Here is a 25,762-nt window from a genome sequence, read left to right on the forward strand (position 1 = left end):
GTGGGAGCCGGGGTCTCTTCAGTCTGGAGAAGACCGAAGGTAATCTCATTACTGCACATAAATATCGCAAAGGTGGTGCCCAGAGGATGGTGCCAGACTCTTTTCAGAAGCGCCCAGGGACAGGAACAGGAGTAATGGCCATGAGCTAAAACTAGAAGTTCCACCTCAGCATGAGGAAGAGCTTTATACTGAGGGTGACAGAGCACTGGAACAGGCTGCCCAGGGAGGACTCTCCCTCTCCGGAGACATTCCAGACCCACCTGGACGTGCCACCTGCTCCAGGTGACCCTGCCTTGGCAGGGGGAATGAATCCCACGATCTCCAGAGGCCCCTTCCCGACCAACTCTGTGAACACTGCAATAGTCTGGGACAAGTTATTGCACACAGCCTCCAGACCGTCCGGCCCACGCGGGCGCTGCAGCGTCCCCGGGGATGAGGGGGACGAGGGGGAGGGCGCGGCTCGGGCTCACCTGCGCTCACCTGCGCTCACCTGGGCGTGCGCAGCCCGCGGCTCCCGCCCCGCGCCGCGGCCCCGCCCGCGCCCGGCCCGCGCAGGCGCTCCGGGGGCTCCGCGCTGTCATGGCGGCAGCGAGCGGCAGCGCCGGCAGGAAGGAGATGGGGCTGACCGGGACGGCGCTGTGAGGTGGCGGCAGCAGCGACGGCGGCAGCAGCGGCGGCTGGAACTTGAGGCGCCTTTGGACGGGCGGAGTGGCGGCCGGCGCAGCGCAGCCCGCAGCCGCGCAGTGCAGCCGCCTCCCGGCCCCGGAGCCGCGCGTCGGGCAGCCCGCGCCCCCTCCGCAGCCCGCGGTGAGTGCGAACTTGGCGGGGCGCTGCACCTGCCCGGGGCCGTGCCCCAGCAGAGCCGGGGCCGCGGCGGGCAGTAGCCGGGCGGGAAGGAGGAACGTGTTCCCTCTTGGTAAAAAGAAAAGGAAAAAAAAAAAAAAAAGAGAAAAAAGCAGATGAAACCCTTGAGGTGGGGGCTCGGAGCACGGCGGGTCCGGGAGCACTTCCGCGGGGAGAGGCGCGAGCGCTCCCAGGGCGGCTCCCGCCGGGCGCGGGGCTGGGGCCGGGGCGTGCGGGCTGTGGGCAGCGCCTGACGGAGCGCGGGCTGAAACACACCTCGGGCTGTCCTTCAGGGCTGCGAGCACCTGCCCGAGGGCAGCGCTGTGACACACGCCTCCTGCCGAGGAGAGAGCCGCGATTTCGAGGGCGCCTGACACCCTCCCCCGCCGGACGCCGCTTTCCTCGGGAACCGGAGCTCAAGGGAAGGAAGCAGAGGCCGCCGCTCACCTTCCCGGCTGGGCAGCTCTTCCCGGGGCGGCGAGCGTGTGGAGCTGGCGCTGGAAGCCGTAGCCTGCGGTGAACTGGCCATGGCGAGTGAAGGCAAACAAGTTGTTCAGCCAACAGGTGATGATGGAGGAGGAGGAGCGGGAAAAGAAGGAAATGCTGCTGAAGGGGGAAGTGTGCTGCAGCCTTTGAATCCAGGAGTCCCCATCCGAGGCATTAAGATGAAATTTGCTGTGCTGACAGGACTGGTGGAAGTTGGTGAAGTGTCCAACAGAGATATAGTTGACACTGTGTTTAACCTGGTAAGTTGATTGTCTGAATGAGGGGAAAAACAGCATGGGTATGCAGAAGAATCTGCAGGGGTTTTGATGCTGTTTTTCTGTTAATATGTTTTTACGTGTTTACGCTTTCACCATGCTGGATTTCAACCATATTCTTTTTACTTACCTCAAAAGATGGGAAAAAAGCATATGAGCCTCTTTATAGACACTCTTATACTTGAATCAGCTGTAAGCATCCTATTCCTTCATTTTCATCAGAGAAATTGTTGCTTTATTTAGAGATGAGAAACATATTGTTATAACATTTAACGTGTACTCAACAAGAAAGTTAAGTGTTAATTTAGTAACTCAAACTGTCTTCAACAAACACACACTGTTATAAGTCAAAGCTGTTTTTCAAAGATGTTTACATCCCTTATTGCTTCCTGTTGGCTTGGGCAGGGGGTGAGGGTGTCAGGGAGTAGTTCATTCAAACATGTTTTACGTGGTCTGCTTTTTGGGAAGAGCAGAATATGGTTTCAGTGTCCTTTTTTAAATTAATGAATTAGGGACTCAGCTGCTATTTTTTGAATGCTCTGTGGCTGTATCTAATATTTCATAACAGATCTCACTAAAGATTGAGGATACAACTTTTCCTTGTTGAAGCTACAAATTTAATATATACCACTGAACTTTTTGGGCTAGTTGCTTTAAATTGCCTAATTTAAAGCAAGTAGACTAGTAAGTAATGTTACCTTGATGCAGGAGATCAAATGTTAGGAGAAAAGCCCTCAAGTTTACGAAGATATTCTGCTATTACTAGAGGTCTTAAAACATCTCTAAAAACAATTGCTGTCCCTCCTTCTTCCTTTGAGTGAGCAGCTCTGACTCTAAAACAATGTGGTTTCTGACAGACCAGGAAGTGAGAGCATTTAATAATTTAAAGCTCAGTAACAAGAAAAGTTGAGGCAGAAGTCATACTGGTTTTTTATGCTGTTTGCATTTCAGTCATTTTGGTTTTGGTATTCTTTGCTACATGCAAGTTTCAGTGGTCACTAAATATTTGTGTGCAGTGTCTGTTTCATGTTTTTCGGTGTTATCTTCTTGGGTTATGATAAATATTTGGTTTGGAATATTTTTGCATTAACAGTGTAGTGCCCTAGATTGTTTGGATGAAAATCTCAATACAGGGAAATGGCAGTAGTGATGAAATAAGGTGCAGAGCAGAGGTTTCAAGGATTCTTCAAGTATGAGGAAGTGATTAAAGGTACTTGGAGTCCACTTGACAATGTCCCGGACTAAACAGAGTGCTCACATATATAGACATGAGGTTCAAAAGGAAATTCTGGTGAATAATTTAGAATTTGGGACACTTGTGTAAGGGGAAATTGTTCATGAACATGTTAAATTTTACTTTGTTTCTAGTGTAGCCTTTTGAGTGGTGTGCTAGAGGTGTATTTTGTGGCAGCAGTGGAAAGAGGTTCAGCAGAATAATTAAAAATGTAAAAGCTCCTTGATTCATTCTGCTCCATTTTGGAGAAAAGAGGACCAAAAACTTCAGCATTTTTTAGAGTACACTTGATTTTAGATTAAGAGAATTTGATCTGTGGACTGCATTTTCTTGGATCTTCATTTCCCAGATAGACAGGGGAGAGTTTCTGGCATTGGAAATTTTTGAAACTGTGTTCTCGCTTTTTCTACAAGTGAAACAGCAACCCCGACCTCTCTGAGATGGTTCCTCAACCATTTCAGCACACCTGCCTACCATGTGGGAGGCTAAAGGTCATGCTTGTGCTCACATTGTTTTATTAGCTGTTGGGTGTCATGACACAGCCAACAGTTTGGTAGTAAGGACACTTTATCTAGATATGTGAGAACAAAATCCAAATTTTGGAGCAACAGCAAAAACAGTAGGCCCCTTGATTTCTTTGAGACCTAGGGAAACATCAGCTAGTTGGCAAATCAGGTATTTTGGAAGATACTGAAATGCATGAAAGAATCAAACCAGCCAACAAACTCATAATTTTTGTTACAGAAAGCCATTGTTTTCTAGATAAAAAAAAAAAACAAAACCAAAACTGTGAAGCTGACTTTTTGATGTAGCTTTTTGGGATACGAGGGATATGAAGTCTTTCTTCAAAGCAATGCTCATCCATCTGTCACAGAGTTCTGCCTCTGTTAATTTGCTACCTGTGGCCATTTTGTCAGTTAATACCTCTGAAATCACACTGACCAGAATTTAAGGTGTGTCAAGTACTGGTTAGCAGTGTTGTACTTGGTTTCCTCTGTGTGGGTGTGCAGAAAGTCTGTAACTTTTACCTGAAAAGGTGACGCTTAGCTCTGGCTTTTCTGGTAGTTTGTTTCCCAGTGGCTCTGGGAGCGTGTTTCCGTGGGTGTGTGCAGGTTGAGCAGGGGGTATGGCAATCACACCCTGATCTGCTGTTGCCTGCTGGGGTTAAGCCCTGGATCCCCTCCTGTTTGGTTTCATTGTGTGTGGTGACTCACAGCTGCAGTCACCAGGGTTGGGAGCAGAGATCTGCTAGCCTGCTTCTCATGATTTGGAAGGAGGACACCTGCTCTATCTGGGGTTTTATTTGGTCACCAGTTTGAGGCATCTTTGGGCCAGAGTGGAAGGAGGGCTGAGCAAATCTGGGTGGAAAGGGGGCTTAATATATTTGTTCTTTCTGGCATAACCACCCTCGAATGTGAAGAGATTAGTTTAAAAACAAGGATGTTAGGTGCCCTAATTTGAACTTCTTGAGAAAACATGTTGCACTTAGTTATGCCCTTCCAACTTGCTGTAGCATAAGGAGGTTATCAAGAGAAGACCCAAGTGCTGTCTTGATGTTTCTCATCTTTAAGAGATGATCACATTCTATATGTGAAAGACTCAGGAGGTCAAAAATCTAAAGTGCACAGTAATTGATCTGCTGCTTACTAAAGAAATGTAAGCCTCTGTAGCTCTGATTACTCAAGGAAATAAGTTGTTCACTTCAGCAGTGTTGGATCTTGAAGAGCCACCTCTGACATTTTCTCTGTCCAGCAGTGTAACAAAGTGCTTAATGAGCTCACTTCCAGCATCAGAACTCTACTAGTCTCATTTTGTTGTCTTTGGAAATTCTACTCCTAGAAACATATTAGCTGATCTAAGCTGATCTGCTTTGTTTTGGTCAGTTTCTCAATGAACTCAGCTTCCCAGCCCGTGTTGAATATGTTGTTGTATATTTCAGCACCTCTTAGAAGTGAAGAGGGAAATAGGAGCTTTCAAGAAACTGATTATTCTGTGGACAACTTTGAAAACACATTCTTGTTCAAGTATTAATCTGTTCTGGTACCTTTTTTAGATAGACTAAGCTAAACTATGGATATATATTCCTCATGCATTGTGAATTTTATTTTTAATTGACTGTGGGCAGCAATAACTCCTTTAATTTCCTTTGCATACAAATCAGGTGAATTCCTGTTTGTTACCTCATATTTGCCCCCTTAGTTTATTAAAATAAAAACCCCTCCTGGTTGGAGAAGATGATAGAATGAAAAAATAAATTACTTACAGTGGGATCTGTTACTAACTTAAAATAGTTCTAAGCCAGTTTTGTTTGAAAAAGCTTTAGTGCTTCAAACTGTTTTATTGATTATGGTATAGATTGTTACTTGATTTGGCTCAATTTTTTCCCCTCAGTCTGTGATGCAAAGACTTTTTTTTTTTTAAATTTCTCTTTGGTGAAGATAATGTGCAGTTGTTTCTGATTCTATTCATGGATTATGAGATTCTCACCAAGAGTGACAAAGTGCAAATGAGAAAGAAACACAAGTTTTTATCACCTTTGGAGGAAAAATAATGGGATCTGAGGAGCAGAGGCTTAAATTGCTGTGTAAATTTAATTTGTCAGCTCTTTCACTTCTGCCAGACAAACTAAAACCACAAACAAAAAATCAAACTAACTTTAAAAAATTCTTACAGATTATTTTCCTGCTGATACATCACATTTCTAATTTGGATGGTTTGGGCACACTAATGCAACTAGAATCCTGTCACTCATAATGGTTTTAATGAAGTCTGAATTCCCCTTTTCTCATCTCTTGTCGCAGACTTACTTTGCGTGTATCATGTTGTAGAAACCCCACAAAGTTAATGCTGATAGAATTAAATGTATTGCAGTGGTAAAAATCTACCATAAATGTCTTTATAACAATGCATTCCTTTCATTACGTTACTGTATGTTTTTAGAGACTTTATTTTCCAGATAAACTTATCAATGTTGATGACAAGTGAGAGTAACCAAGTAGTTCCTAGAAAATCACTGAATGTTGTGTGTTTCCTAGTAGATGCAGTCTTCCTTAGCAGCTTCCCAGTAAATTCACCTCTGGCTACAGTTATCCTAGTTCAGTCACTTCTGTCCACTTAAAGTGCAGATGATAGGTAAGTCCGTGGCTTTAGCTGGGTCAGGCTTGTAGGGTTTTTTTAAAAAAATCATAGTAAATGCAACAGTCAGCTGTGTTAGAGGTCACACATGGTTTTTACTTATTGAAGTGATGCATATTGGGGTTTTTTCAGGTGTTGATGCAACTTGGACATTACTTTGTACTTAGTGGAAATATTACTCTATGTAGTATATGCAGGAACTGAGGGAAATTTTGTGGTTGGCTGAGAAAGGTGTGGAATGTAGTGAGGTGGTAATAGCAGTCTTTAATTAGGCATGCAACAATGTAGAAGAAAATTGTGTAGGCTCTGAAGAGGAGCTGGTTTGTACTTTGGCTGTAGTATCAACTCACTTCTGTAATTGCAACTTAAAGCACAATGTAGGACAACAAAATATTGAGGACAAAATTTCAAAGACTGCATGGGAAAGTGTTCAGTTTTGTTTACTCCTCTGCTAAGTTGCCAGACTTTTATAGCTTTGTGTGTCCAAAATGAGATTTCAAGTGTCTCTGAAAGCCTGGAACATGCTTTGTGTTTTACAGCAGTGTTGGCATCCTTTACTGACATTAATAGACTCTGTACAAACATAAAGCCAAAAAAGCAAAACTGAGCTGTGCATTTATTTATATCTTGTCTCAATAATGCAAAATTTATTGACAATTTTTAATTAGCAGTTTGTTCTACAAGGAAGCCTGGTCAAAATGTGTTTATAGCGTGGCTTAGAACTCCCCTTTAGAGGGGAGCACATCAGTTCAATGACAGATTTTTCTAGGTGGTGTCTGGTAACAGAGGAGAGGGAATCAGGTTTCCATTGCAGTTGCTTTGCTGTCTCTGGGTAGGGTTTTTTGCTGCTTCTGCCAGACAGTCCTAGGCTGGATGGACCATGGGCCTGACCCAGCAGTGCAGAGAGCACAGAAACCTAGGGGCCATATGGACTGGCTCAGGAAAAGCGTCTGCGGATTAGGGAATAGAATGAAATTAGTCAAAAGCCTCAGGGAAGCAGGTGGATGGCATGTCAAGGTTGCCACAAAGGCTGGATATTGCAGAGTGATACAAAAATGGATATTGGTAATGCATGTTGAATCAGCACACGTTGATTCACTCCTCCAGTAGTCTCTTTGAAAATGCGTGTGAGTGAAGAGAAGGCTTTTGAAGTTGCTGTATTGGCTGAACATTGGAGGTTGAGGAAAATCAAAGATGAAGTATTTGCTCAATTCTTTTTCGAGGTAGTGTTGGTTTGGTACAGTGTTCAGTACCCTTTGGTTAGTCAGGTGTACATTCAAATGCTGAAGTTTGCTGAGAAATCCCTGTCTTCTGAAAATCATCAAGCCTGATATTTTTTTTGGCATGTGTTATGGCTTGAAGTCTGATGAAAGATAAAAATTAGCTTTGTCTGTGGTTTCATTGACTATCTGTATATTTACTTTACCACCTCTTGGTGAACCTGCTCTCATTCTGAGCTGTCTGTCACTTGATGCGTTGCTCTGACCTTTTATTTTTTGCTAGATAAGTTGGCAGCTTAAAGCACCGATAGCTTCTGTCTTCATGCAGTCATCAAGTTCTTTATGAGCCTTAAGGAGAAGCTTTAATCCATTGCACAGATGAAGTAAGCTCTGCCGTTTAGTCACTGGAATGTGAAATAGCTTCTTGCTACCTTTGGTGTTTCTGTCTTTGTCTGTCCTCTTTAAAAATCTATTCTGTCAAATTCAGTCTTGCATGCATTAAATTTATGCATATCTTTTTAAAAACTTCTATTTATTTTAAATGGGTCAGTCTGCCAGAAAGTTTTTATTCATAATCACTAATTACAGTTAGCTAACTTTCTGCTGTTCAAGTGTCTTCCCCAGCCCCTGGAGGCCTTGCTGGCCTCTTCACAGTGTTTTGCATAATGGTTTTTGGTATTAGCTTGACCTAATTACTAATGTCCTAATTTAGATTATGTTTCTGCTTTAACTAATTCTGGATTTTTCTGGTGAACTCGATATCAGGCTAGATCACGTTACTGCCCATCCAAAAGCTAGTTTGGCCATTTTTATTTGACTCTGGGAAACCCTCAAGCTTTGTGAGATTTGGCCGTTCGCCAGGAGGCTGAGGGCTCCATGAATATGGTAAAACAGGATACTATTGCCACCTGCTTTGTGAGTGCTCTGCCTGGCCAGTGGAGACTGCAGTTTCCAGCATGCAGAACTCTGTGCTTAGGGCAGATAGCAATCGAGATGCATCCTTGCACAACTGCTGTAATCAAACTCACCAAATGATTATACTGCAGGAGTTGCAATAGTACCTTTGCCTGAGCCACTGGGGGCTTTGTGCTGACACTGGGAGCCTGGAATAATTTGTGAAGAGCTTGTGTTGCCACAGTGCTTTAGATTCCAGAGCTTCACAAATAGGCATAAGTAGTTTCTAAATAGAAACTAATTTGAGGAGAAGAAAAATCTAATGCCTTCTGTTGCACTGGATTCCCCTAGTAGTAACTGGGGAGCTGGGAGCAGCCCAGGCATGATTTTCTTGTTAATAGCTGCCTTGAGAAGATATTTAAATGAGAATTGCTAGTGGGAATAGGATGTGCTCTGTTGCCTCCTGTAAATGTTCCATGAGTTTGAGCTGCAAATCTCTTTACTGCAGCCTGCATATGAATAGTTTTGTTGATGTTTTTGTGTTCTGCATATATGTTGGAAAAAAATTCTGTATGCATCAATGCAGAAAATTCAGATTATTTTTTGTGTGACTGAAAAGCTGGAATTGAATTGTTCAGGCAAAACCTCTTCTCCTTTGTTGATGCAACTGAAGAAATCAAGACCTGAAGAGCTTCTGGGTTATCTTTCTATTGCAGTTTGAAGTCAAAACCAGAGTAATGGTGTAGGACTCATCTGTTCTATGAAAGTGTGTTTTGTGTGTGTCAGCATTTCCCCTTTTTCCATCAGCAGTTGTCTGAGGTGTGGACAGAAATTACTGAGATAAATTCACTAAATGGAGCCTATTCTATTTGCTCCACTTAGATACTCCAAATTTCTCGGTTTGTCCTGGCCTAGCCCTGTAAAACAGTAACTGTAAGAATGCATGGGGTGACCTGTAGCTTATTTATTCTCTCTTTGGGAAGTCCTGAAATACAAGAGGCACCAGGAGGCAGCAGGTAAGATGGTAACTGCAGCAGGAGGGCAATTTCTGTAATAGAAGACCAGCAAGCAGAGAACCAGTAGTATTTAACAGTACACTGGGAAATGTGTGGTTATGAAGTCCAGGATGCTGAATGTTTGCATGGTAAACCCTCACAAAGTGGTTCCTTTATCAAACTGTGTATGTTTGGGTGGGAATTGTACTGGCTGCTTTCCCACATGTGATTCTGGTGGGGGTAGGTAAGGAGTGAGATAAACTCTGTTGCTGTAGAACTGCTGAATAAAGGCTTTGCAGATCCTGCAACTTTTAAGTTTTAGTAATCTGTTATTAGAGAAGCTTCTAAATTATGCTGTTTGCACTTCCTGGGGTTAAAACAGTATTCCTAAAGACAATTGTTTTGTGTGTGATTATTAATGATCCAGGTGGACCTTGGAATCAATCAGTGCTTAAGAAAACCAACCAAAAACCACCATCACCAAAAAAAACCACCCAAAAACCAAAACCACAATCCCCTCCCCTCAAAAACCCCAAACCAACCTGAAAAACAGCACACTTTCCCTGCCCCCCTGCCCATCAAACCAAACCCAAAAGCTTTTTATGTGGAATCATAGATTTCAGTTACAAAATACGGCCAGTGATAAAGAAGTAGAATTGCTGATGAGCCTTATAACAATGCCATTGAGGGGAGGATAAGAACCAAATGACTAATGTTGTGAATGGTGCATGACTGTTAAATAAACAAATGGAAACTATTAGTCCAGTCAGCATCTGCCTCCTGCTAATGTTTTTGTTGAAACTAAGCATGTGATTTGTCTCTAGTTGTGGTTGTGAACTTGATTGAAAAGAACTTGCAAGCTTTTTTTTCTCCCTATATAATGGAAGCTTACTTATACTGTAGGATTTGCTTCTGGTATGTAATTTAGGTGCCCTAATGCCTGGCTTTTAGGTATCTGATATGGAGTATAAAACTGAGTAACTGTGATTGCATTTTTAGAATGTATTTTGAACCATCAAACGTGAGATGGGGAGATGTGTGTTTTTAATATATTGCTGCTGTTATAGAACAGGAGAACACCTGAGATGCTGGGAATGGATATTTCAATTGGAGTTGCAGAAGATTATCTGTCCAATTTGTAATCTATAGCTAAAGGCCACCTTCTGAAGCTATGATGTCTTTATCACTTCAAATGTCCTTGTTTTAAACGGAGTAGCAGTGATGCTCAACTGAACAGTAAAGTGCAGTGAAAAGAGTTCTCAGGATCAGAAAGTGTGCTACTGGTTTCCCATCTCTATATAAATCAGTAAATGCTTATGAGGAAATTATTGCCATGCTTCCTTGCCCATTTCTACCTTAAAAGTAAGGTCCCAGTCTTGTGCCACCCTAGTTTATCCACTGTCTAACCTCACACCAGGACATTGCTTTGTCCTTTCTGTGCCCCCTTGCCTCCTCTTCCATGACCTGGCACCTGCTGCCTTCACCCTTGGCTGCAGAAATGAGTCTGAGCACTCACTGGAATCTGTAGCTGGCTGGGAATCTGTGAATGCCACAGTGTGCTGCAGTTGCTGTGGATCAGCTGATTGGCAGGAGGAGCATTGCCTTGGGGACATGTTTCTTCCATGACTCATCTGAGACCTGGTGCTGAAGACTTGTGCCCTTCCTGTGTACTGCTTTTAAAGAGGAATCTATATGGCTCTTTGGGAGTTTTGCTGATTTGGTAAAGTCTCACCTCTGCAGGAAGTGAAAACCACCCTGATTTCTCCCCTTAGCAGGAGGGGATTCAAATTGCCATTTGTCAGGATTGAGGATGCTGTGAAAGACTTGTAAAGGAGCACTTGTAACACCTCTAATGCAAAGATTAGGCTCATACACAGCAAAAAATGCCAGATTAATGAGTATGGGGAGAAGGCACAGAAAGAAACAAATGTCAGACCTTGTGGTTAAGGTGTTTGAACAAGGTTTTCTAGTCACTCATACATGACAGGGGAGGTTTGGAGCTGGAAGACAGTGAATTTCTTGCCTGCATGTTAGGACTTTACTAAAGATTTCTTTGTAATGTACCAAATCCTGACTTGATTCCTGGAAAGTGCATTATTTTCAGGTGAAGGGCTTTGTCCAGTGACTGAGATATCACTAGAGTTGTTTAGACATATTTCAAAAAGATAGAATTTAGATGGTAGAAACTTGGGTTTCCTGCTTCATGATGGTGTCATTTTTCAGGTAAGTGATATCCCTGTTTCCAAGTGGATCATGAAAAAAAGTCATATAACACTTCTTGATACAAGTTAGTGTAGTGTATTGTCTGCCCCCTCCTCCAAAAAAAAGGCATGTGGTGAAAATAATTTTCACATTGTCAGAAGATGTAGGTGACGGTAACAAGCGAACTTGTCAGTTCAGGCTTACCCTCAACTGGGTTTTGTGTGTGCAAATTGAGAAACCTGGAGTACTGGATACAAAGTGGAAATGGGGGAAAAAACACTGAAATTTTATTTGAGTACTGAGCTGTTGTCTTTGTTGCTGTTCTTTAAAGATGGATGTGTCTGTAGGGATTCATTAACTAGGTATGCAAGGAGTAGTTGGGAGTCTCATTCATTCTAGACATATGAATAGAAGTTTAGAGGAGCAACCAAGCTGCCCAAAGAAATCATCATAAAATAACATCACACAGTTTAGTTTAATCACTGTAATTGTGTTGTTATAAAACTTGATTATAAACTATTTGTTTCAAATTCAAGCTTCTGGATTCAAATCCTGACTATCTAAATATCACGATCTTGTCACCATCTGTCCTATTAGGAAAGTTGTGGCAGACTAGTGAAGTTAGCAGTGACTGGAAAAGGGAAAACATAACTCCCAGTGTTAAAAGAGGGGGGGAAAAAAGGGAAGAACCCAGGAGATTCCAGGCAGTTCAGTTTCACCTCTGTGCCTTATACAATCATGGGACTGATACTCCTGGAAATTGTGCTGTGGCACATAGTAAATAAGAAGATGATTGGTGAGAGCCAGCAAGGTGTCACTAAGGGCACATCAAAGGGCCTGACAAATTTGGTTGCCTTCACTGATGGGGTTGCAGCACTGGTGGATGAGGGAAGAACAACTGATGTCATCTCTCTGGACTTGTGCAAAGCATTTGGCACAACATCCTTGTCTATAAACTGGAGAGGCGTGAATTTGATGGATGGGCCACTCACAGGATTACAAATTGCCCAGAGAAGTTGTGGGTGCCCCACCCCTGGAAGTGTTCAAGGTCAGGTTGGATGGGGCTTTGAGCAGCCTGATCTTGTGGAAGGTGTCCCTGCCCATGGCAGAGGGGATAGAACACAATAATCTTTCCCACCCAAACCTTTTGGTGATTTTGTAATTCTTTGTTCATCTCTATGGGAAAACCCACTTTCAAGTAGCAAGAGTGCCAGAAATTTAAGCTTAATTTACATGTGGTGGCCCAGGAGGGAGAGTAATTTCAGAGGCTTTTGGCTTGTGCCATTTCTGTCACGTATTGTTTAGTGTCTGTGTTTTTGTTTGCTCTGTAGTGTGACACTTTCCTGTAGCTATTGCTGACATGTGGGGTTTAATGGGTGTTTCAAGCCTCATTCCTGCACTTGTAGCTGAATTCCAGTATCATCCTGAACAGGATATTACTGTGTATTTCAGCTTAGTGATGCTGCATACTACAATGGGACTGGTCAGACACAGGCTTAGTTACCATTTTGCACCATGCATGATACCTACTGTGCAGAATAGCTCTTTAGCTCTGAAATACACTTACAGTGTGTCTTCTGTGGCTTGGCAGTGCATTTGAGTTCTGTAGTACTGAGTGATCTTGATGCTTCAATTTCCAGTTAGGAAGGAGGTGAACAGCTTTAAATGCTCATTTATAGTAATTTTCCAGCTGGTTGTTCAACTTCTCAGCTTCTAAGAGTCAGCTTTAATATTTCCTATAGCTCTAGTGCTCACATATATGAGGCTAGGGTTGTAGTTAGAATTGTGTTTCTCAACTCTTAAGGAGTTTTGTTTACCAAGGATCCTTCTAAATGGGTTTGTTTGCCTGTGACCTTACCGTGCAAATTGGAAAGAATGCTTGAATGCACATATGGATTCTTGAAACAGGTATTGATCATTATAACAATGGGATCGATGCAGAGTAAAGGATTTCTCAGGAATTGTATGTGCAAATTTCTATGTTAAAAGGTGCCTGAACCTCAGTCTTAATATTCAGAATTTTGAAGGCAAAGATGCCTTTGTTTAGGAGGGTTAATAATTTACCCAAGAGGAGTTATTGCCCATTTTGAGCCTGCATGCTAATTCTCTCTGGTTAAATTAACCATGGTGTCAAAGAAAACAGAATAATCAAATGTATGGATAGCAACTATAATTATATTAGTTATGTGTGACATAGTTGTGATCTCTGTAAGGCATTTCTGTGTTCTGGTGCTGTGACCCAGTAAGGTATTTATAGAGTCAGATGTGTACTGTAAAAGATGTTGAGATAATTGAGAAGTTGCTCTGAAGAGTCTGTTGTAGTGCATTTTTATATTTTGTAATACTTTGAAGTAGTTTTGTTTTGTATTTCCATATTTTTCCCAAATGGTTTATCCCAGACTGTACTCCCTTCCCTTTACCTGTGTTATCCCTCTCCCGGGATGAGATCATCCCCAAACCCTCACCCTGGCTCTCTGTCAATCACTCAGCATCCCATCCCCTCCATCCAGAAGTTTTGGTCCAGGTCGTCGAGTGATCAGCCAGAGGCCAGGGGTCAGCCCCCCAAGCCTTGCCCCATACGCTGTCCTACATGTCTGTCCCCCAGTACCCATCCCTTAGAGTCACTTATTGGTTGGTAAAATGTTATCTACTTTGGGTTTCCACCTCCCTTTAAATGTGACCTTGGTACATCTCCCTGGGGCTCTCGGCAGGAGGCCCCCTGAGGTGCAGGAGCTCCCTTGGGACTCCTAATAAAACCTTGGATTAACCCCTGCTAAGAGTCGGCCCTTTATCTTCTACCGATGTCTCTGGTGTCTCTTGTGCTGCACAGGCGGCAGCAGCACCCTCGGGGCACACACAGAGAGTGTCTCCCCTCCAGCCCAGGTGCCCTCAGTACCCTCGGGGCAGAGAGAGTGTCTCCCTGCCAGCCCAGGTGCCCTCAGCACCCTCGGGGCACACACAGACAGTGTCTCCCCGCTGTCGGCCGTGTCAGGGCTGCCCCCCGGTGTCTGCCGACTCGGGACTGGCCCAGGGCTCCTGAGAGGCTCGCAGAGAGACCGAGACAAGAGTCAGTGGTTCATACCTTAAGATTGCTCAGTGTCTTCTGTTTTAAGCAATCTTCAAGGATTTTCTCAGAAGTTCTACCCTTTTTTTGCAGGCACTATGTGATACTGTGCTCCAGAGACGTGTGGGTTCAGCCTTTGGTCACATAACAACAGATCTTCTAACACACACTCTCGCTGCACAGAGTGTGCTGAAAGCAGGCAGGTTAGATTAGATGCCAAGAAGAATGTCTTTACTCAGTGGGTGGTGAGGCACTGGCACAGGCTGCCCAGAGAGGTTGTGGGTGCCCCACTGCTGGGAGTGTTCAAGGCCAGGTTGGATGGGGCCCTGAGCAACTTGATCTAGTGGGTGGCATCCCTGTGCACAGTGGGGAGTTTGGAGCTGGGTGCTGTTTATGGCCCCTCCCAGCTCAAACTGTTCTGTGATTCTGTGCTTTCAAAGCAGCAGCAAATGTGTGCTTTCTGCTGGGTGCAGTCAGGCTTATCAGGGAAGTTGAGTTGGAACCTAGAAAAGGAGGATGGTCGTGTTGGGCTTCCCACTGCTTGGCCCCTTGATAATCAAGGAGTATTGAGTCTAAGTACCTGGCTCTAGAGCTGCCTTGTTATGCTTGTTGCATTGTGTTGTTATGTGAAGTGTGAATTCCTTTTGCATTTACAAGGCAGAAAGGAAAACATTTGTTCTGTTTGTTGTAACTCAGAATGTGACTTTTCCAATAAATAGCCACACAAACTTTACAGACTGGAATGAAATATTGCATTTTCAACAGCACCCATTGTTCTTCTACTTTGTATACACATAATTGGTTCTGTTTCATCTGCAAATTCTGTTGTAAGGCAGCTGGAAGGCTGAAGCTGGGTTCTCATTCTGAAGGTGTAACAAGCTGTCCTTCTTTGAAGGGCTGATTTTCTCTTCTAATCTCCCCATGTTTTGAACAGGTGGGGTGATTCTGTGATTGATTATCTGTCAATACATATCAGGATATACTGCAAGATTTCATTGCTGTTAGCTCAAGTCATGAAACATCCTCTGAGGGGTACTTGCTATGTGTAGGTTGCCATTTAGTTACTTGTTTTCCAATTCATGAGATGGCCTATATGGCAAAAAGTAAAAACCTGCTTAAAAATGAGAAAGTAAAAAGTGAAATTGTCAAATGAGAACTAGAAATTGGGAAACTGTGAAGTGAGCTAAACTTTATTGTTCTAAGACAATGTGGGTGTCTATTAATCACTTTGTGAGCACCATAAGAGCAATATTCCTGAAAAGCCGCTTTATCAGTAAGATATTGCTGTGCTAATTCTGTTGTTGCCTAATATTGGGAAAAAAAAAAGGAGGTGGGAAGTCTAGTTTTTAAAGCATGTAATTTGTGATATGGGTATTTTTTTAGCTGTTTTAACATGTTATAACTGTGACTGAAGCTCTTCAGAAAGTAATGACCTAAAACCTGAAATGAGGTTATAGAGGTTGAAGCTCTAGCAAGGATCGTATCACTACAGCTTGGCAGTGGAATATGAAGCTGTGTTGTTTAGGAGTTCTGTCTTGCTGTGGTTGTGACCTGTCCCATAACAGTGATTGTCACTGAAGAAAATTTGTAAATGCTCAAGTGCTCTGGTAGACTTGGGGGTGAGGAGCTACTTTTTTTTTTTTTTTTAATCTATTGGGAAAATGACAAACTTTTGTGTTTTGTTGAAACACTCTCTTTGTCCCAAAAGTTAGCCTACTGCTAACTGCTGTGAGAAACTAGAGGACTTCATCATCTTTGTGTTGAGAATCTTATTGCCAATCACTACTTTACATAGGGCTTAGTTATGCAAAGGGAACTGAACACCAAAGCTGTTCTTGGTGACTGACAGTGCAGTGAGAGCCTTGTTCCTGTAAAGGCAGGAGACAGGCTGAGTTGTGCAAACAAGTTCCTAAAGTAGGGTGTCCTAAAACCTAAAGTCATGCTAGAACTCATGTGATACTTGCTTGAAACCAAACCCAAATAATAGTAGTTGTGTGAATGCAAAATGCTTATTTTATTTTTCTTTGAAGTGAAGAACAACGTATATCAGGAAGAGTAATAGTTACTGTTTGTATTAACATGTATTGGCAGAAATAATTGCTCTTTGTATTGAAAAAATAATTACCAAAGAAAGTATACAAATACTGAAGTAGTCCTGTTTGCTAGTGCTAAAAGTGATGCTGGGAATTGTTTTCCTGTTTTATCTGCTCATTCTCTGGAGTGTGCATTCTAAAGAAGCAGCTTCAAATGGAGGAAGAAGTGAAAATTCTCAGGTTTTCAAATGTGAAGTCAGAAATGTGTAACTGTTAGCAGCTAAAGTTTGGAGTTCCTGTAGGTCATGTGAAGCAGATACATTGTGGACAGATCTTTAGGTTGCCTAGTTTTGTGCAGCAAATGCCAGGTGTGAAGGATGATCTCTGAGGAAGGACAGATGTGTTATAATTTGAAGTATCTGACTTGCTTGGCTTTGGCTGCAGCTGTTGTCGCTGCCATTACTGCAGATGGCCGTAATCATGGTTACTGCCAACAGCTATCTGAGGTTAGAAACAAGAGCTTTTATACTTACAATGTGGAAAACTTTTTAAACTGGTAACCAGACTAGTGTAATTTGAAAAAAATGAAGGCCCCTTGTCCCCTAAGATGATGCTTTTGAATTTATGAGAATCTAATTGTGGATTTGATGGAAAGAATTAAGGCTAGTAGGGTGGGTTATTCATGGACGGAATGCTTATGAAATATGGAAATATGTAAATTGGGTTATTTAGTAAATGTAGCATTTTAATGTATTGTGAATAAAAGCTATTCCTAATTTTTGGAGTAATAGGAGGCATAAACAGAAAAATTTACTCCTGTTTCCCTACCAGACTCCTTAAAATTCTCCCTTAAATGGATGCATTTCTCAGGTTATTTATGACAGTCTAACAAAGTCTTGAGTTTTGCATGACTGACTTCATTCACATATTTTTGGGTTCCAAAAATATTACTGTGCTATAAAGCTGAAATTAGTTTTGTATTAAACACAGTGAGAAATAGGTCTGGAACATAACAAGAAAAAGAAATCTAATTTTATTGCTTCTTAAATGTTGTTATCTCACAAGAGCATTCTTCTGATTACCTGGAGTCATTTAGCACCATCTGTAGTGCCATGTGTAATATAGTTAAACTGGTATAATAGGATAAACCCAGTTAAATTAAAAATGGCTGCTGAGCAAATGAGTATGTAATATTTTAGGAATTTAGGCGTCTACCATGGAGAGGGGTTTTTATTGGTAGCTTTATTTTCCATAATCCTCTTCTTTCCCTGTTGGTCCCCTCAGTGCAGAGCTTTGGTGGTGGAGAAGTGCTTGCCAGTGATAAGTTTTCTCAGGGAGAATGCTGTTACTGTCTGTTTCTTCTGTATGTTCTGCTCAGTCTAGAACTGTGTTAGTGCTTTGCCCTACATTTGCTGCAGCCTCTCCTCTTGGCCTGGACTGCCCACATGCAGAAAGGGACAGAAGCACTGTAATGGTTGTTCTTTACTTTAGTGGCATCAGGATTTGCAGCAGTCTCCAGAGTTAGGCAGCTAAATTAGCTCCAAACTTTTGCAAACAGTCCCACGACTGTTCAAGAGACAGGTGGGTACAGTGTTCGGCACTCTGGTTAGTTGTCTTAATGGGAAGTGTGTAAATCAAAAATAGAACCTTGCTTCATATGACCTTTTGATTTGGAAGGGTAGTGACATTCAGCAAGATACTTGTGATTCATTTATGTAGTAAATATAACGGCAATGACATTTTAAGTAATGTTGATTTCTTCTTAAAGCTTTGTTTACCTTGTTTTTGAAAAAAAGGATCTTTGAGGTGATAGAATCACTGGAATAGCACAGTTGTTGAATGTGTTTTGTTGGTGTTGCAGTCAAACGCTCGTTTGTTAGAATTTTCTAGATGTTGAAATCTGTTCTCTTTTCTGGCTTGTCTGAAAGTTGCTTTGTACAAACATTACAAGCTGCAGCTGACAGTATTTTGTCAGAGCATAATTGACACTAGCTTTATACTTTGATAAGGTTACAGATAAGTGTAACTTGAATTTCTTCTATAACTTTTACTTTTCTTCCTGAACATTTACTTAAGTGTTTCATTAGTATTTGGTTGGGCTGACTATAAATGTGTTTCACATGTCCCTTTCCTGTCTCTTGTCTCAAAATTTGCATGAGAGGAAGGAACAAAGTTGAAGTTTTTATACTGAAGTACTCTTTAATTTCTGGATAATATTTGTATCACAGGAACCTTTTGTATTCCAATTCTGTCATTGACCAGCTGTTTTTAGGTAAAAATTTTGCCAAAGACAGCATTGCACATAAAAGAAGGCAGGTGAGTGGCAGCAAGGATGAAATAAGTTTTGGGTTCATTTTGAAAAAAGAATGGTTATTTAAGAATTGTATTTTGTGCTGAATGCTTTGCAAAAGGTGTCCAGTAATAAAAAAAACACTGAACAATCCCATCCCTTTCTCAAGTTAAGTCCCAAATTTGCCCTAAACCAGGACAAACACAAAGAAACAAATATTTTTCCTTTTACCTTCCATCCATTGGCTCCATATTTTCCCCAGTGTTGGTAACTGAATAATTTCTTTCTCAGTATTTCCGTTTACGTGTATAAAAAACCCAAACAAACATGATTTTTTGAAAGTGTGTAGTGCTACAATTTCACAGGATAAATATACATCAGTAGTAATGGCTTTCTATAAAATAAGAATGCTACAATTGTATGTCTAAGTAGTCATACATGAGACACCCATGTGCTTCCACAGGCTTATTCCCTTGAAGAGGGATTAATGTGGCTAAAATGCTAATCTGCTTCACTCATGCTGCATAATTCAGTCTTAAGTAAATGCTAAATAGGAAAAAGATATATCATAAATCTCAGAAGGAAAATGAGACTTTACTGGGTGGAAAATCCCATACTTTGCAAACATCTTAAGGGTATTACAGAAAACTTATTATTTGTAAGTTTAGCTGGATTTCCAAGACCTCATTGCTCTTACTGCAAGTGTTTGAGTAAATAGAGAGAGGTTTTCTTTCTTACTCTTCATAACTCAGCAATGGATAGAGCTGAAATAATGTGGTGGCCATGCCAAAATCGGTATTTGTGTTTCTTGCTTCAGTTTTCTGTTACAGAAAGTCTTCTCTAATACAAATTGTGTGCTCACCTGTCATGCCAGTACAAGGAGAGGTTTACTTTGGGTTTTTATATTAACTTGATCTGATAACACAATGGGGATGTTTTACATTTGGAGACCAGCCTGAGTTGGGTTTTCAGGGACGTGTATAAAGCTATTTGCAATGTACTTAGTGCATTAAGACATAGCCATTTACACCTGAAAAGTGTTTATGTTCAGACTCTTTGAATTTAAGATAAAACCTAATGTTTTGCATACTCTTTTAGCTTTTTACTTAAGTTCACCTGCATATGATGCTGTCTTACTCTCTATAGTGTTGTACGTGTGTGCTATCTATAGATATGCTTATGGCTTTTAAAAAATTTGTTGTATTGCACAGAAGTATAAGAGAGCTATAATATTGTTTAACAAAACCAGTTACTAGAATTCCATTGAAGCAGAGTGATCCAACTTTAGAAGTGTAGTAATCTGTGCCGTAATTGTGGTGGCTGACATAAAAATGTAGAAGGCAAGTGCTGTTGTTTTGTAACAGTGGAAGTTTAAGTGTTAAAAAAGATACAAATGTTTGAGGGAAGAGCAACATTCCTCCTAAGATTCAGCTACTGAAAGGCTTATCTTGGAATAGCACTTCAAAGTTTACAGTTGCCAATAAAAGCATCCCTTGAAAGAGTGTCAAGTATAGATTATAAGGCCCAGGGATCAATGTGCTAATGTGACCTCCTGCATAACATCAACCATAAGGCCAACTAATATTTTATGCAGTTAGTCAGCAGACTAAGTGTAATAATAAATCTTGGCAAAGTGGATTAGGGGACAGCTTAGAACAATTGCCAATAGGCCTGCAGTCATCTAGGTTTGAGTGGCAGTAAGTTTAACAGTGCAAAAACTTAAAAACAGCCAAGTGTTTCTTATATGAGGAGTTCTGCTAGAAATTTGAAGATGTTGGAAACACTGTACTAAAATTAGTTCCATGGGGTCTTACAGAATGCAGATCAGCCTTGTAGACTAATTTAAAAAGCCTGGATTTTGTATTTATTAGAATAAATGATGCATAAACTTTTTGTTTGTAAAGGGAAGAAATTTCAGTGCTCTAATGAAAGCCCATCCAAAGATGATGAAATTGGCTTGATACATTGGGTGGAACTTTATATGTTTGGCCTTGCAGAAATCTCTCATCTTTATTAGAGAAATCTGGAAACCAGAGTAAGATAATATTTGAGTTGGTACAGACCTGCCTGAGTCAGGAATGGAAAGATGCTGAAGTGTCTGGGCTGTGATAATTATGTTCTTCTTCATACAAAATGTGTCTTGCCCTAGTGTTAATTTTTTGATGTGAGATGGGACTCGTGTAACGGAGCTGAAATATTTGTTACCAGGCAGGAAACCCTTGTTAGTTGGCAGGGTTGGTGACCCTGCAGTCCAGTCTTGGTCTGCCTCACGTCATAACTAGGAGAATTGTTTCAGCTGATTAAGAATTGATACTCTTGTACTGGCAAAAGTGAACTTGAGAAAAGGCATCTGCTTAGAACCTGATAGTTTCATGAAGATTCATGTTGTGACATGACAAGTTGTGTAACAAGAATTTATATCATATAATCAACTGGGGAGGATCTAGCCTGGCAAATTTGCTAATACAATGTGAGTGGGGAGCTGGCTGAGTCTCTGTGCTGGGGAGGCTGTGCAGAGGGATCACTGGAGTGAGTTTTGGGAGGAAGCCAAGGAAACACTGTCGGGTTTGCTCAGAGGGATTACACAGAGTCATCCTGATCTGCATCTGAAATATTAGATCTGGCTTGACCCCTGGCTGCGGTGGGATGATGGCAGAGGTGGTGCAGGCAGGTGACACAAAGGCTGGAGAGCTGTGGCCTCCACTTCCAGGTCCCAGCCTCACTGTTCTAATGAACACCTTTCCCAGAACTAGAGTGTCTTCAGGGCAGTGGGGACATGACAATGCTTCATATCTTTTAAAAAATGATGCTGCTCTAGAATGAACAGTCTGTTTTTTGTAGTTGAGTGCTCAGCCTGGAGCAGCTTTGCCTGTGCTGGCAGAATCTGCATTCTCTAATTTCTGCAGTGGTGCTAAAAGTGCTGTGATTAATCTATTGTTTTGGTTTGGTCCTTGGTTTGTTAATTAACCAGTATCCAATAAATAAAGACACCAAACAAAGTTTCATTTGATGTTCAGGGCTGGTAAAATTTAGCACTCAAAGGAGTAAAACTAGTTTGACAGTGACTATTTCAAGATATTTTACCAATAAAGCTTACAGAAACCATAGTAAACGATTTTTTTTATCAGAAATATACTTAGCAAAGTTAGCTGTCTATAAATTTATTTGGTATTAAACTTTCCAGTTAACTGAAGAAAGATCAAAATGTCATGAGCTACAACAGGAGTGTCTTTGTAACTTGAACTGGTTGTTCTCTCTGAGGTATTGCTGTTGCTGGGTAAAATTTCAGGCCACAGAGGAACTGCATTGTTGAATGTCAAGTACTCCCAAGTAATGTGGCCCTCAAGACTGTTTTTAAGGAGTCATGTTTTAGTCATTCTAGGATCTGCTGGAATGGATGTAAGCAATCTCTTAGAATGTTATTAGTTATTATACAGCTGAAAAGAAAACAGTCAAGTGTTTAATCATGCTTTTAAAGTTATTTTTAAAATTACATATTAAAGGGAAATAAGAGTTCTGTTGGTACTGCTCTTATCTTATTCTTTTTAGAACTTATTTTATAGTTCCTCTGCCAGATTCTTTGGGATGGGTGTGTTGTTAATTGTATGTACCTAACTGCTTTTAAATACTTCTTTAGTGGCTAAATACTTCTAAAATTCTTCCTGTGTGAATGTGACAATGTTCCTGTCAGGTATATTTGCAGTGAATGATTTTTTAGAATATGCTTAATATGAGCCATATTTTTATATCTAAGTATCTGAAACTTTGAAATTTTGCTTGTGTGTCATTTAATTTCAATGTATTTATTTTGGAAAGTAAATCCATATACTGGAGAATTGACAAAGTTCTTTTTTTTCTGTTACCTAAAATGCCCATGAGATGGTGCTCATCAGTCTTGTTTCTGTGTAGCAGGAGATCTGTGCATAGTCCTGACTTTCCAGTAAGGATGCGGTGATTGGCATTGTTGCCTTTCTAAGAGAAAGAAAAATAACAAAAAACATCTGACAATACCTTGAATTAATTGACAAAATACCCATTACTATGTTATTTTGAAGTGTGTGTAAAATCAGTTTTGATATCTGATTATCTTTGGACAGATGGATTTGATGCTAATTTACACAAATAAGAAGTTAGCAATTTTTTTTGTAAAAATGTGTTTCTAAATAGCCAAAGGATAGGAAGGTGTTTAGACATCTATCCTTTTTGTGCTGCTTTATTTTCATTCTTCTTTTTTACTTTTGTCTTTTATTTCCTAAGATTTGTGAAAGTTTTATTTATTCTAACTGAATTTAAACTAATTTAAATTGCAAGGAAACAACTTTTCTATAACTGATTCTTTACAGACACGTCTTTGAAGGGATGACATCCAGTGGCTGTGACTAAACTTGTAAGCACTGTGCCCTTGGAGCTGCTATCAAACTCAGGGGGAGAGCCACCAGGCCAGAAGTTATAAGGGAAGCCCCTGAGCTGATCATGTTAAGATTAAAAATTTCAGAATCAATCCCTAAGACATCAGGGTGCAAACTTTCCCCCAAAGCATGCAAGTTACAGGCCACTGGAACAGCAGCACAGGGCAAGCTGAGAATGCCGTGAAGGTTTTTCTTTCTGAAATAATGGAGCAAGGACTCAAAGGCTGTCTTTCAGATGCAGTCTCTGTGGGCAGCACAGGAAAACTCAACTCGTGGCACTGCTCCATCAGTCTGCCAGAGGTGATATGGCAGACAAGCTCAGCCATTAGCTGTGTAAATAGATTTTTTTTTCCCTGTATCTGTATTGCTGAGTCACCTTCTGTTGAAATACTGCTCTCTGTGGCAGGGCAAGGTGCCAGGTTATCATACTCAGAAAAGATATACTACCAACTGTGAAAGGTGTCTCTCCAGCAAGGCATTTGCTATTTCTTCCCCTAAATCCTTGTTTGGATGTTTGGGGTAATCAGGTCCACAGGCAACAGGAGGGAGCTTGGCTAAAACGATCACAAATGAAGAATCTGAACTACAACATTAAAACTCCTATTTGCTTTCTATTCCTCTGGCTTCAGCAAGACATGAACAGGTGGGACACTACTGAGCTGCAGCAGGGATGTTTCTCAGAGCTCTCCTAAGATGGGTGCTTTTGCTGGACCTGGAACCATCTTTCCAATGGCGCCTAAAGGAAAGCTCACAGGAGAGAGGAGGTCAGAGCTTTGGGTACAGGAGCCCTGCTGCCCAATATCCCTTACAGAGCCAGTACAAGGTTAAGAGGTGACAAGGATCCACTCCCCAACAACCAAAGGTCTTCACAACAACATTCCCATTGCTCTTGTACCAGCTCCAGGCTAAATGGAGCTCCAAATGGCTTCTGTGGCAACAGGGCTCAGCATGAGGCTACTGAGGGCCCAGAAGTGACAGTCTGTGTCAAATTGTCTGGTTTCTACTCTGCAAGCACTCATCAACCACCTCTGCTAACAGCAATTACACATTTCCTCAAATCCTCATGAGACACCAAGTACCCAAAGTGTCCTACCCAGTATTAAACACCAGGGAAGTAGATGTGCAGAGAACATTCTGCTACTAATCTACACTAGTGTGTTTTGTTTTGTAATGTTTCTGGTGGAGGTTAATTTGTTTGGTTTTTGGAAAAAACTTGAGGTTTTTCCTTGAGTCATGCAGGTAGCCTATAAAAAGGAGAGAAGAGAGAAATGTTAAACTCCTGTTAATTAAGGCAGGGAGGATCAGAGAGTGGTTTAGTTTGGAAGGGACTTAAAAGATCTTTTAGTTCCAAGCCGCTGCCATGGCCAGGGACACCTTTCACTAGACCAGGCTGCTCAAATCCTTGTTTGACCTTTCTCTGAGCTAGACTGAACATTCAAAGCCCCAATGCTGTTTTCTGAAAGTGTACTGTGTAATTTTAGATGCAAGATGGGGAGAAAACCAGCAAAATAAGAGGCAGAAGTTAGGAGAGTCTTCTAGTTGAAGTAAGGTTACAGAAATAGTTGCAGTAGGGTGTGGGAGAATGGGTTGTAAAAGAATAGAGATAGCACTGCAGGCAATCTTGCCCCTGCCAGGTTGCAGTTGTATACGACAGGTGAACAGTATTGAAGGAAGAGAAGCATGGAATGCTGATGTGCCTTGACCAATCACAGAAGAGTAAAAGGGCACACAGGTGTTATGCATGTGTATAAAAGGTTGTACTGGGCAATAATAAAGTGCTGATGCTTGTGGCCGTTCATGGTGTCTGTCGTGCGTCCTCTGTCAGTAGGCTGCAGCACGGTAGAACCAGATGAGTTATTTTACAATTTCAAACTGTTTTCATTGTTATTTTGAGGGTTGTGACCTGAATGGTCTGGGGAACTTGGGAGGAGATCTGGAAGAGGACACAAGTGACAGAGATGAACTCCCAGGGAAGGACTTGTCAATATTGATAGGTGGGTGTGAGAACAAGAGCTGGTTGTATGAGAAGTGGAATGAAGTGATCAGCATCTCTGCTATAACTGACTAAGATGACACTCAAGGAAAATATCTGCTAAGTATTAGTAGCAGAGATTACAGGCCTCTGAAAATGAGGGCAGCTTTAAACCTGATGACTTGATCTAAGGGAGGTATTCAAAGATCAGTTCTGTACAAAGACAATCTTTGTACAGGCTGCTCAAAATAAATCAGACCAAGAGGACATAGGAAAAAATCTATTTCCTCTGGAAACTTCTTTTCCCTTCCAAATTCTGTGAATGGTGCTATGATAAATGTTTCTTTTGTGTTTTTCATAGGCTTTTTTCCTTTTTTCTTTCTCGAATCACTGTAGCTTTGATCAAGTAAGCAACTTGAGTTATAATTGTCTGTAGGTTCAGTTCTATCAGTGGTTGCTGAAAGCAGTGTTATGACAGCATAGAATAGAAGATAATGAAGTGCTTGAGAAGAGCGCCTTGACATAAAAATAAAGGCAAAACCAGAAGTAAAGTAAAGACAAGAGTAAAACCAGAGTAAGTAAAAGACAAGTATCTGTTGAAAAGCAGGGTTTCTGGTTTTAGGTGAAAAAGAAAAACTTAAGCTCTTGTTGAATTTCCTTTGGCAAAATGGAGTTTTAAGTTTTCATTTTGGAATGTTAAATTTCACATG

At 41.3% G+C, this 25,762-nt stretch overlaps 1 protein-coding gene across 2 annotated transcripts in view; it reads left to right on the forward strand.

The window, feature by feature from the left end:
* Positions 1-567: 567 nt before the first annotated feature.
* The window catches only part of LRBA (LPS responsive beige-like anchor protein), a 370,517-nt gene continuing 345,322 nt past the window's right edge, over positions 568-25,762 (forward strand). For both annotated transcript variants that reach the window (XM_071431464.1, XM_071431465.1), the window contains exons 1-2: positions 568-807; positions 1,137-1,589. In XM_071431464.1, coding sequence (XP_071287565.1) covers positions 1,371-1,589 — 219 coding nt within the window. In that variant the 5' untranslated portion in view covers positions 568-807; positions 1,137-1,370. The remainder of the gene's footprint in view (positions 808-1,136; positions 1,590-25,762) is intronic.

The sequence above is a fragment of the Agelaius tricolor genome, unplaced genomic scaffold (genome assembly GCF_023055355.1).
Source record: "Agelaius tricolor isolate 1412-34295 unplaced genomic scaffold, bAgeTri1.0.p SCAF_8, whole genome shotgun sequence".
In the NCBI taxonomy this organism is placed as follows: Eukaryota; Metazoa; Chordata; class Aves; order Passeriformes; family Icteridae; genus Agelaius; species Agelaius tricolor.